The following is a 13,407-nucleotide window of genomic DNA, read 5'->3' on the forward strand; positions in this document are numbered from 1 at the left end:
TGCCTTGTACCTTTTGTCATTTAGTTTCTCACTATCAGAGACATTCGCCGGAATTTTACCGCTCCACCCGCCACGGGAATCGGAGCAGGTGAGGGGTGGACCATGGAAAGGTCCGTTGACCTCGGGCGGGATTTTACGGTTTCGGGACGAGTGAGGCTTTAAAGTCCCGCCCATAATCTTTCATTCTTCTTTGCATCCTCCCACCTTTCCCTACCTCTGTACTCACTTTAAGCCTGTTACATCTCTAACTTTTCCCAGTTCTGTTGAGGAGCCATCAGCTTGAGACATTAACTCTATTTCTTTGCTAGACCTGCTGAGTATTTCTAGCCTTTTCTTTTTCTTTTTATTTCAGGTTCACCATTGAACCTGCACTCAGTTAGCTGATCCCATTTGCCACAATTGGCCTTCATGCCTCTGAGATAGAAAGGGAGAAATCCAACCAGGGATCCCGACCTTTGGTTTCTATTCCAGTGACCTCTGCTGGAGAGTCTGTGCGTGTTGACATTGAGTGAGGCTCGGACTAAGCTTAACTATGATGCCTTCCACAGTAAACCAGTCAGCTCAAAATTACTATCTACCTCCATACATGGATGATACTGGAGTCATTTGCAAGTGGTATTGGAGAGGCTTAGCAAGATTTGAGGAGAAGAGGGGAGAAAATTGAATTGAATTGTAAGTCAGTAATATAATATATCAATGTGCATATGCCTGAAGATCTGAAAAGGAAAAGAATAGCTTTAAACCTCCATTGGAACTTGAAATATTGCAAACGTGAATTGCAAATATGCACGTCTGTACATGGAGTCATAGAGGTTTACAGCATGGAAACAGGCCCTTTGGCCCAACTTATCCATGCGCCCTTTTTTTTACACCCCTAAGCTAATCCCAATTGCCCGCATTTGGCTCATATCCCTCTATATCCATCTTATCCATGTAATTATCTATAATGCTTTTTAAAAGACAAAATTGTACCTGTCTCTACTACTACCTCTGGCAGCTTGTTCCAGACACTCACCACCCTCTGTGTGAAACAATTGCCCCTCTGGACACTTTTGTATCTCTCCCCACTCACCTTAAACCTATGCCCTCTAGTTTTAGACTCCCCTACCTTTGGGAAAAGATATTGACTATCTACTTTGTCTATGCCCCTCATTATTTTATAGACCTCTATAAGGTCACCCCTCAGCCTCCTACGTTCCAGAGAAAAAAGTCCCAGTCTATCCAGCTTCTCCTTATAACTCAAACTATCCAGTCCCGGTAGCATCCTAGTAAATCTTTTCTGCACTCTTTATAGTTTAATAATATCCTTTCTATAATAGGGTGACCAGAACTGCACACAGTATTCCAAGTGTAGCCTTACCAATGTCTTGTACAACTTCAACAAGACGTCCCAACTCCTGTATTCAATGTTCTGACCGATGAAACCAAGCATGTTGAATGCCTTCTTCACCACTCTGTCCATCTGTAATTCCACTTTCAAGGAGCTATGAACATGTACCCTTGGATCTCTTTGTTCTGTAACTCTCCCCAACGCCCTACCATTAACTGCGTAAGTCCTGCCCTGGTTCATTCTACCAAAATGCATCACCTCGCATTTGTCTAAATTAAACTCCATCTGCCATTGGCCAGCCCACTGGCCCAATTGATCAAGATCCCGTTGCAATCGGAGATAATTTTCGTCACTGTCCATTATGCCACCAATCTTGGTGTCATCTGCAAACGTACTAACCGTGCCTCCTATATTCTCATCCAAATCATTAATATAAATGACAAATAACAGTGGGCCCAGTACTGATCCCTGAGGCACACCGTACACTTTAGAGTTTAGACACAAGTTCTAAACAGGGTTGCTATCTTACACATTTTGTAGAAATTATTTTTTAAAAAGGTATCGTTATATAAATACCTGGAAATTATCTAATGCAGACTGTAAAAATCTGTTAAAAAAAGGTAGCTTTCTTTATTTTTCACGTCTTATTTCAGTTTATTTCACGGGAGCAGCTATTGGAATATCTTCTGGACTGCGACGTCATCATCTATAACATCACAGAGTCAACAGAGCAAATTGATGAAGCCTCTTGGGCTGTTTCAGGTTCTTATTTATCATTTCCTTTTTCTGTTTTCCTTTAGCCTTTTGAACAATAATTATGTACAATCAGCTCAATTTCTTTCATCTTGTTTGTTTCCTAAATGAACAGCATTCCATTCAGGTCAAATAAAAATCCTTGCCTTAAGTACCTGTCAGTGAAGTTGCATTTGTTAACGAGGTGTGCTGAATTTCATTAAAACCGTAAAAAGGGGGTGGGAGGAGCTTGTACTTTCACCCACTAAAATAGAGCCAAGCCCCCTCTGAGTAATCCTCAAAGCCAAGACACACAAATAGTGTTATGATATGGCAGCTGGTAAGTGCCAGGCTGCCCAAATCTCAAAGGGAAACATGAACAAGCTATCACAACAATTTGCCATTTCTATTTTATGAAAAGGCATCTGAAGTCAGGAGGAAGAATTTCAAACCGCTTGTGAAGATTTAAAAACTAAATGTAAACATTTATTGAAAAAAATGAAACTTAAAGACACAAGATTCCATTTACACCATTAACAGCACTTCTACAAACATTCCCAATAATGGTATCTGCTTAATTAACTCAGAGCTAAACATCTCTTTTAGGCAACAGTTCTCATAGATTTTAATCTTTCAAATTCCAGAGATATTACCACAAATTCTATGTTGCTATAGGGGAAATCTTACACAAACATTTCCTTCTCATTTGATTCTGGGACCAAAGTTTGTTTCCAAAACCTTGAAGACACAAACACTTTTCTCTGAGGGTGGTGACAGCTGCTTATTCATGGGTCTGTTTCCAGCTCACACTGCTTTTAGATTTCATAACCACTCCGACTGATACAGTCTTATGTCTCTCTTTAAAATGTTTTTTTTCTCTTTCATCTTTAGCTCTCTTGTTTTACCTTCCTTTAGAAGTTTCTTTTCTCAGAATTTATAGGTCTTTCATGGTATTTTATGGCCTCTACTTTTACTACATAAACATAATACTTAACTTTATTTAATTTACGATCCTCTCCAATTATACATGTTCCTTTTGAAATACAAACGTTAACTTCAAGTCACTTCCCTTATCTTCCCTAATGTAAATTTCCATTAATGTTGCCACTGTTCCCACCTTAGCCCTGCTCAATTTCCACTTAAAACATTTGCTTTCACACCTAACTCTTTTGATTTTTTAAATCTTAGGGCGGCATGTAGCACAGTGGTTAGCACTGCTGCTTCACAGCGCCAGGGACCCGGGTTCGATTCCCGGCTTGGGTCACTGTCTGTGTGGAGTTTGCATGTTCTCCCCGTATCTGTGTGGGTTTCCTCCAGGTACTCTGGTTTCCTCCTACATTCTGAAAGATGCGCTGGTTAGGTGCATTGACCTGAATGGGCACCAGAGTGTGGCGATGAGGGGAATTTCACAGTAACTTCATTGCAGTGTTAATGTAAGCCTTACTTGCGACTAATAATAGATCAACTTTAACCTTGCAGTCTAACTGTCTTCATTTTAATTAAATGAGTCAGACCCTACAGTGTACCACAATATTATTAGAAAAATATAGAAAAATATGCAGCCAGATTCGCTGACCTCACCCGCAGCTGTGATTCTCCAGTCCGCTGCAGTGAACGGTGATTTGGCTGAGCACCAAATTCTCCATTCTCGCTGGCAGCGACAGCAGGGAACGCGAAGGCCGGAGAATTCTAGCCATGATATTTCCATCATGATAGACAATGGAAATGTTGAGACGTGCAACTTAATTTGGGTCAGTGAGGTTTAATCTGCAGAGAACCTTAAGAAAATACATGCCACATAGTGTTTAGGTTACAGTGTGAGTAATCGTATCGCTCTGGTACATCATCTTCAGTTCTGGCTTCACTTTATATGTAGTCTGTATCCATGCCTATCCCTTTATCAGTATCTAGGGTAACTTGCATTCCACTTGAATTAGCAATGATAGAAATCTGCTCTTTAACTTTTTAACGAGGTAGGAACTTAAAACAAAACCATTTTAATTTTGCATTGTTAATTAGTTTAATTGTGCTGTTATGCATTGTAGAATCAAAAAGCAATTGTATCATTTACCTTCAGACTGCCAACAAGTTCAGGGAAACAACAGTTTTATTACTAGAATATTAACTGTACCCGACAAGAAAAATACCAACAAACAAATTTGCATAAAAATAAAACTGTAAAATACTCTACCTGAACTCTCTGTTCTTACTTTTCTCTTCCTATTGTCTCTTTTTCCTGACTTGAAAATATGACCTTTTATCTCACTCTATCCAGCTAATAGCTGTTGAAAAAAGTTTTATTAACGAGAGTTTTTGTCAGTTGAATGCGAGCTTTCAATGCCACTATTTCAGATACTGAACATTATATGTTTGCTAAACGGGGAGAGGCGCTTACTAGATCTGACTAGGATTACATAGGATATATAGCACAGAAGCATACCATCTGGCCCAACCAGTCTGAGTTGGACTAAGTAAACCATTGCCATGTCAATTGTGTTTACTGCCCAGACAACTGATTTCATTCATAGCACACGGTAGGTTAATAAATATGGCATGTAATCACCAAGGAAAGATTTACCATGTAATATTTACTCTGATGTGCTTAGAAACATATAAAGTCAGTCAATGCTCAGTGACACACAATTTTCCTTGCCCACCTCTTTTACACACTTATAGCAAAGTGACAGATGAAGTTTAATGCAGAGAAGTGTGAGATGATTCATATTGGCAGGAAGAATAAGAAGAGATTGTATGAAATAAAGGGAGAAACTCTAAAGGAGGTGCAGGAACAGAGGGACCTCAGTGTATATTACGTAAGTTCATGAAAATGGCAAGGCATGTTGAGAGAGCAGTCAATAAAGCATATGGTATCTTAAATTTGATTAATAGGGGCATTGAGTACAAGAGTAAGGAGTCAAATTGAACTTGTATAAGACACTAGTTAGGCCTCTTTTGGAGTATTGCGTCAAATTCTGGGTGCCATACTTGAGGAAGGATGTGAAAGCATTGGACAGAGTTCAGAGGAGATTCACAAGAATGATTCCAGGGATAAAGAATTGTAGCAATGAGGATAGATTGGAGAGGTTGGGTCAAGAACCTAAGGGCACAGATTCTAAATAATTGGCAGAAGGAGTAAAAGTGACGTGAGGAAAATTATTTTCACCCAGAGGGTGGTTGCAGTCTGCAAAAAAATTCCTAGGAGGATGATGGGGTCAGATTCGATCGAGGTATTCATATGGGAATTGGATTACTATCCAAAATGAAAGAAAATGCAAGATTATGAGGCATGGGAGTGGGACCAGGTAGAATGCTCTTTCAGCGAGTCAGTGCAGCCTCGATGGGCTGAATGGCCTCCTTCTGCACTGTAAAGATTCTGTGCTTTTGTGATTCCAGACGCAGAATAGAACATGGGCAGAGACAGTTGCAGTACTAGTGAAATTTAAAGAGATGCAGGCACTTGAGGAAGAAGTGGCAGAATTGGAGGCCTGAAGTCCTTGCGGTCTTGGAAAAGGCTCAAAAGGCTCCTCTGTCCATTTCCAACCTTTGACAAAGTTGACAAAAGAAATCTTGGAGGAAATTATAGAGATAGGGAGGGGCGAGGTGGTGTATCAGTCTGCTCAACACCCAATCAGCTGTTTTAAAACTGCACAGTGGAATTTGCACTAGTGTAAGGAGTAAAAGTGATGACTTTGCCCCACCATGCTTCCAACCAATTATTTTAAATAATAAAAGATCTTCGGGACTATTTCAGGTGGGCAATTCCTGTTGCCTGCTACTTTATCATTTTCTGTATTGGCGTGAATTGGGAAATAATTCAATATAATTGATCTCTGCCTAGTTTTCTGATCAGGTCTATGAAAAAGGTGAACCTGATAGGAAAATCTATGCTATTTGTTGTATTTTAATGTGACATTTTAGGGTATCCAGGGATCTTGCTAAGTTTAAGTTCAAAATGCTCAACTTTCAGTTAGTAATTATATATGTTTATGATATGCAATATACATTGAAAAATTGTTCATGATGTGCATTAAATATTTAAAAAGTTGAGATTTCTAATGCACTCCTGGATGGCCTCCCAGATTCTACCCTCTGTAAACTTGATGCCATCCAAAACTTTACTGTTTGCGTCCTAATGGACACTAAATGCTATTCACCCATCACATCAGTGATCTATATTGATCCTGGGTTAAACAACACCTTAATCTTAATATTCCCATCCTTTTTTTCAAATCCCTCCATAGCCCTCACCCCTCTCGATCAATGTAATGTCAAGTTCCACATTACTCCGAGGTATCTGCTCTTCTAATTACCGTCTCTTGACCATTCCCGATTTTAATCACTCCATTATTGGCAGCAGTGCCTTCAACTGCTGAGGTCCTAAGCTCTGGAATTCACTCCCTAAGCCTCCCTGCCTCTCTACCTCACTTTCATCCTTTAAGTAAGAGGTCTCACAACACCAGGTTAAAGTCCAGCAGGTTTATTTGGAACCACGAGCTTTTGGAGGATGAAGGAAGAGGATCCAGGATGAAGGAGCAGCGCTCCGAAAACTCGTGATTCCAAATAAACCTGCTGGACTTTAACCTGGTGTTGTGAGACTTCTTACTGTGCCCACCTCAGTCCAACACCGGCATCTCCACATCATGTTCATCCTTTGAGACACTGCTGAAAGCCTATCTCTTTGAGCTTTTGCACATCAGTCCCAATGTCTCCTTACATGGCTTGGTATCGTACGTTGTTTGATGATACTTCTGTGAAATGCTTTGAGGGTTTTTTTGAACGTAAATTATTGTCGTTGTCTCAACATTCCAAAGGTGTTTCACTTTTAGGTGGCGTAACGGACACAGCATTACATGACTTCATGATTGTAGGGCAATCATGAGGAAACAACAGTAACACATTTGTGGATCTTCATGGCAGGGAAATAAACATTGATTTTGAAAAGAAATGTAAGAAGCACAGGATGCACAGCAAGCTGCAGAACCTCAGAATTAATTTAAAAATTCAATACTTAATGAAATAAAATGAACCTCCCAGTTTGGCTGTGCCCTCCCTCATTCCTTCATTCCCATTCTGTCCCCTCTCATTCTTCCCTCTTTTTCTTTCCTTCTATTCCTCTGTCTTTCTCCTCCCATCCCTTTACACTTTTCTCTATTCCCCTCCCCTTGTCTCAAAATCCTTGCATCTCATCTTCTGCCTCTCACCTTCTTCCCTGTCTCTCCCTTTACTATTTTCTCACACCCCCTTGCCCCTCCCCTCCTTCTTCCTCTTCACTTCCCTTCCCTTCTCTTCTCCCCTCTTTTCTCTTGTCCTCTCTTCCTCTTCTCTCCTCTGCTCTATTCTTCTCATCAACTCCACCTTCCCTTCCCTCCTCTTGCTCACTCATCTTTTCTTTTGCTTTGTGCCAGGGGATCATTGAAACAAGATAGTTACTAATAAACCCAAAAAGGCATTCAGGAGAAACTTCTTAACCCAGAGTGGTTCGAAGGTGGAACCTGCTGCAATCGGGTGTAGTTGAGGCAAATATCAGGGATATATTTAACGGGAAGTATATGAGGAAGAAAAAAATAGAAGGATATGATGATAGGGTTGGATATAGCATGATGGAGGAAGGTTTCACTGGTATAGACCAGCTTGGCTGACTGGCCTGTTTCTGTGACGTACTAACCTATGTAATTCTATATAAAGTTCAGTATAAGTAGGTAGACATTTTGTGTATGAAGTGCAGTTGAATATTGCTGTCCACCTTCAATCTCACCCCATTTACCAAGCAGTGAAAAACATGATGAACCTTCTGGAGCATCAAGCGTTCAAACTTATGAAGTATGGCACAGGAGATAGAGCTCACCGAGTTATGAATCACTCCTGAAATTCAAGGGCATGCAACTATATTGAAACAATACAATTCTGTATGAACATAAACTTCATTGTCTTATTCAGGACCAGGTAAGTAAACAATGAAAGAATACCAATGGGTAATGTTTATTTCTTTTCTCCTTTTTCCACCTGCAGCACTGCATTCAGAGATTGAAAATTTCGAGGGTACAAAGATATTCATTCTGTTGACAACGATAATGACATGGGCACTCACCAAACCCTCTGATCCTGTAAGGAAAATTCAAAATGTTTCGACATTTGCTGTTTAATCGTTAAGAAAATCAAATTGAATTTGCTGCTTTTAAGCATGCCTGTTTATTGCAGTTAAGTATAGTTGACACTTCAGGCAGAGCTGACCTGCAGAACTCAACACCCAATGATCATGGGTGAGTTGATCTGCACCTGTTCAAAATTTTGTGGATGTGCAGGTTTTTGAAAAATTCTTTCATGGGATGTGGGCATCACTGGCAAGGCCAGCACTTGTTGCCCACCCTCACTGCCCTTAAACTGTGTGGCTTACTAGGCCAATTCAGGGGGCAGTTAAGGGTCAACCACGTTGCTGTTGGTTTGGACTCACATGTGGGCCAGATTTCATTCCCTGAACAACAGTAGAGTTATAGGGTTTTACAGCACAAAAAGAGGCCCTTTGGCTCATTGTATCTGTGCTGGCCATCAAGCACCCATCTATCCTAAACGTATATTCCAGCACTTGATCCATAGCCCTATATGCTATGGCATTTTAAGTGCTCAAGTAAATGCTGCTTAAAATGTTGTGAGTCTTCCCACCTCTACCACTCTTTCAGGCAGTGAGTTCCAGATTCCCACCACCCTCTGGATGAAAAAGTGACCACACTCGCTGGCAGTGCGGAAACATGAAGGGCGAGGCAATGGAGAGCTGCTGCACTTTTGGAGCTTTGCATGGCATGAGTTTGCATCTTCACAAGAGCAGAATGTCAGAGAAAAAAATGCATTAATTGCTGCTTAGCTGCTTTGTACTCTCTCCATCATTTTATATATTCTACATTAAATCGGAAGATAACGGGGGCGATTCTCCCACAAAAATTCTAAGTGTCGAATTGGCGTAAAAACTGGAGCAAATCATGTTGGTTTTTTCAGTGGAAGTTTCAATATGAATCTCCCACACTCAATGCACTGCAGAGAACCGTAGCGTGAATCACTCGAAAAATCAGTGGGTGGGGCCTATTCCCGCCGGAGAGGCCTGCAGCATAGCGCTGAACAGGCCACTGCGCATGCGCCAATCTGTCAGTGCTGAGATCGGTGCATGCACAGTGACCCCTGTCTGTCGGACTCCCAATCACTGCCAGCTCAATTGCTGGCCAGCCCCGCGGCCCCCGCATTGCCAGCTGTGCGAGTCCCTCACGGCCCGATCACTGGCTTCCCCCTCCCCCGAACATGCCCGGGCCAGCCTCAATGCCCCCTTCCCCCAGGCAGTCCCAACCCACTCCCCCTGCGGCCTGAGGCCCCTCCACAGCAGGCTGACCCCCCAATCCCAATGGCCAGCCCCGATCGCTGGCCTCACACCCTCTGTCACCCAGCCCAAAGTGCAGAGTGGAACCCCCATCCCAACAGATCACCTCCCAGGGGCCCTTCCCCATCAGGCCCTGCCCCCATTTGGCCCCACCCCCTTGGCATTGCCCCATTCCCTGGTGGGCACTGTTCAGGGTGCCCCCAGGGGCTCAGGCTGGCACTGCCAAGGTGGCAATGCCCAGTGGGCACCCCTCCCCAGTGCCTGTGAGGACCTTGATTTCCCCTCCCTTCACTCCAACCGGGTCGGACTGCCAGTGCCTCGCAAAGCTGACAGCGCCGGAAATCTGGAGCTGGGAGTCACGAGGAGGCCATGGCGCCCAGCGGGGAGCCCGCCAAACGGCCTCCGCTCGTGTCTCCCGGCTCGCTGCGCTACAAAAGCAGTGCAGCGGGATGGGAGAATCGCCCCCCAATATATTTTTAAAATTTGCTTCTAATATTTTAATGTGTTTCATTCATGTAAAAATAAAGTTGACTACTGATTTATTTCCTCAGGAAGATCCAGAGGCTTCTTTAACAGAAGATGACTATCGTAAAAGAAAGGCTCATCCAAATTTTAAGGATCATCTCAGCCTTGAGAAACTGGTTATCAAACTTGGAAAAACTGTATGTAATTGCAGAAGAGTTTGAATTTTAGAGAAGTAATTTTCCCCTGTGCAGCTGCAGTGGTGGTACATTGATGTGGTACATTAGTGTTAAAACCAATAGACAATTCAGGAGAAGCTTCTTTCGCCAAAAGGTGACAAGAATGTGGAATGCATGACTGTTACGATCCCAGCTGATGTTACTACTGGACAGACAGATCCCCGGGTAGAATACTTACTCAATAGATCGTAACTTTTATTTTTTGTTCAGAGATGTGGATGAACTGAGCTGCAGGACTGCCGATTAACTTTTAACCAACAAATAAAACATTTATCAAACCATAAGACATAGGAGCAGAAGTAGGCCATTTGACCCATCAAGTCTGCTCCACGATTCAATGAGATAATGACTCAGCAAGAAAAGATTAACTATAATACGCTACTCCTTCACCCCACCTATATCTTTATAGATGCACACAGATTTATATGGATAACACAAGTTACAAAAATAGATCTTATACTCCAATGTTCTCAGTAAATACACAGTCCATGTAAACCAATAGGCCAACTGTGATCAGACATGTCACACTCAGAATTCCAATATAACTTACATGGATTTTTCATCAAATCCCCATAGATGCTCGTCACACTGTGAGCCAACTGATCTCCCTAGAATTCTGACTTCCATGTGAGTATTGCCAAACAACACTTCCAGACAACATGTCTTAGAATCTTTTTCCGAGCAACAAATTCTCTTGGATGCTGTCACCAAGGATCCACATCCAGGGTTTCAACCTCTCCTTTCAATAGTCTTTTGCCTTGGATTGCCACGTCCATGCCAACATAACACCACTGCTTCCCGGGTTGTATTTAGATGTCACCAAACTTTTGATTTACCTCGGATGTCTGGTTTCTCACTTTAAACTTGGCTCTTGCTGCTGCCTCTTTAACTCAGAACACTTTTTCTGCTTTTTACTTTAATTTCACCCAACAGGACCTTGTTCAACTTCATGGGCGGAATTTTACAACTTCATTGTGCCCGTTTTGCGGCAGGAAAATGTTGTAAAATTGGGCATTGAGCGGGAATGGCGCCTGTTTTTGCACCCATTTCCATTTTACCACAAAAAAAATCGACGCAATTGGGACCCACCCAAAAGGGACGAAACATCATAGAGTCATAGAGGTTTACAGCATGGAAACAGGCCCTTTGGCCCAACTTGTCCATGCCACCTTTCTTTTTTAAAACCCCTAAGCTAATCCCAATTGCCCGCATTTGGCCCATATCCCTCTATACCCATCTTACCCATGTAACTGTCTAAATGCTTTTTAAAAGACAATATTGTACCCGCCTCTACTACTACCTCTGGTAGATTGTTCCAGATACTCACCACCCTCTGTGTGAAACAATTGCCCCTCTGGACACTTTTGTATCTCTCCCCTCTCACTTTAAACCTATGCCCTCTAGTTTTAGACTTCCCTACCTTTGGGAAAAGATATTGACTATCTAGCTGATCTGTGCCCCTCATTATTTTATAGACCTCTATAAGATCACCCCTCAGCCTCCTACGCTCCAGAGATAAAAGTCCCAGTCTATCCAGCCTCTCCTTATAACTCAATCCATCAAGTCCCGGTAGCATCCTAGTAAATCTTTTCTGCATTCTTTATAGTTTAATAATATCCTTTCTATAATAGGGTGACCAGAATTGCACACAGTATTCCAAGTGTGGCCTTACCAATGTCTTGTACAACTTCAACAAGACATTCCAACTCCTGTATTCAATGTTCTGACCGATGAAACCAAGCATGCTGAATGCCTTCTTCACCACTCTGTCCACCTGTGACTCCATTTTCAAAGAGCTATGAACATGTACCCCTGGATCTCTTTGTTCTGTAACTCTCCCCAGCACCCTGCCATTAACTGAGTAAGTCCTGCCCTGGTTCAATCTACCAAAATGCATCACCTCGCATTTGTCTAAATTAAACTCCATCTGCCATTCGTCAGCCCACTGGCCCAATTGATCAAGATCCCATTGCAATTGAAGATAACTTTCTTCACTATCCACTATGCCACCAATCTTAATGTCATCTGCAAACTTAACCATGCCCCCTATATTCTCCTATATTCTCATCAATTTGCATTTTTGCATTCATCACAATATAATTAGCGAGCTTCACTCCCAATCATCCCAGCTCACCTGCCTTAATGACCTCGTTCGCTGCAACTGGATCATTCAGGCAAACACCTCAAGCATAAAAGTCACATTCAGGCGCTTGAGCAGAGAGGGTGAGTGAGGAGGTAAGTATCTGCTTTCAAACTGCTCCGAGCTGCCCAGGAGGGGTTATTTCCTGGCGGGCATGTTGCATTTCAGGTCAGGGGGGCTGCGAGTGTGTGGGGGGTTTGGGGGTTGCTGTTCTTCACGGGATCCGACTTTGACCTCTCATGACGGACCCAGGTCAGATATCTGACCTCGGGTCTTAGTGCAGGCAACAGCAAGCAAAGAAGGGGCTGGAAACTCTCTGAAGTGGCAGTCCTGCAGCCTCCTGACTTGTCAGGCAGCTCTGTCCGTGGCCACTACTGCATGGGTTCTGGGTGTATGTCTGTGAGTGGAGGGCATGGAATAGAGGCGGGGGGGGGGGGCTGTGTTACCATTCTGGGATCTGTGGGGGATATGGGGAGTGTGTGTTGCTGGGGGTCTGGAGGGGTATGGGGAGTGTGTGTTGCTGGAGGTGTGCGGGGGGGGTGGTTGGTATGGGGAGTGTGTGTTGCTGGGGATGTGTGGGAGGGGTATGGGGATAGTGTGTTGCTGGGGCTCTGTGGGGGTATATGGGGAGTGTGTGTTGCTGGGGCTCTGTGGGGGTATATGGGGAGTGTGTGTTGCTGGGGGCTGTGTGGGGGGATTGGGGAGTGTGTGTTGCTGGGGGTGTGTGGGGGGATTGGGGAGTGTGTGTTGCTGGGGGTGTGTGGGGGAGGGTATGGGGAGTGTGTGTTGCCGGGGGTCTGTGGGGGGGGTATGGGGATAGTGTGTTGCTGGGGCTCTGTGGGGGTATATGGGGAGTGTGTGTTGCTGGGGGTCTGTGGAGGGGTATGGGGAGTGTGTGTTGCTGGGGGCTGTGTGGGGGGATTGGGGAGTGTGTGTTGCTGGGGGCTGTGTGGGGGGATTGGGGAGTGTGTGTTGCTGGGGGTCTGTGGGGGGGGTATGGGGAGTGTGTGTTGCTGGGGATGTGTGGGGGGGGGGGGGTATGGGGAGTGTGTGTTGCTGGGGATGTGTGGGGGGGGGGGGGGGTATGGGGAGTGTGTGTTGCTGGGGGCTGTGTGAGGGGGGGGCATGAGGAGTGTGTGTT

General features: G+C 43.7%; 1 protein-coding gene across 1 annotated transcript in view; it reads left to right on the top strand.

The window, feature by feature from the left end:
- ak7b (adenylate kinase 7b) overlaps positions 1 to 13,407 on the top strand; it is a 57,439-nt gene that overhangs the window by 7,353 nt on the left and 36,679 nt on the right. The window contains exons 3-5 of the mRNA XM_078234375.1: positions 1,984 to 2,092; positions 8,072 to 8,166; positions 9,977 to 10,087. Of these exons, the coding sequence (XP_078090501.1) occupies positions 1,984 to 2,092; positions 8,072 to 8,166; positions 9,977 to 10,087 (315 nt within the window). The remainder of the gene's footprint in view (positions 1 to 1,983; positions 2,093 to 8,071; positions 8,167 to 9,976; positions 10,088 to 13,407) is intronic.

The sequence above is a fragment of the Mustelus asterias genome, chromosome 18, assembly GCF_964213995.1.
Source record: "Mustelus asterias chromosome 18, sMusAst1.hap1.1, whole genome shotgun sequence".
Classification (NCBI taxonomy): domain Eukaryota; kingdom Metazoa; phylum Chordata; class Chondrichthyes; order Carcharhiniformes; family Triakidae; genus Mustelus; species Mustelus asterias.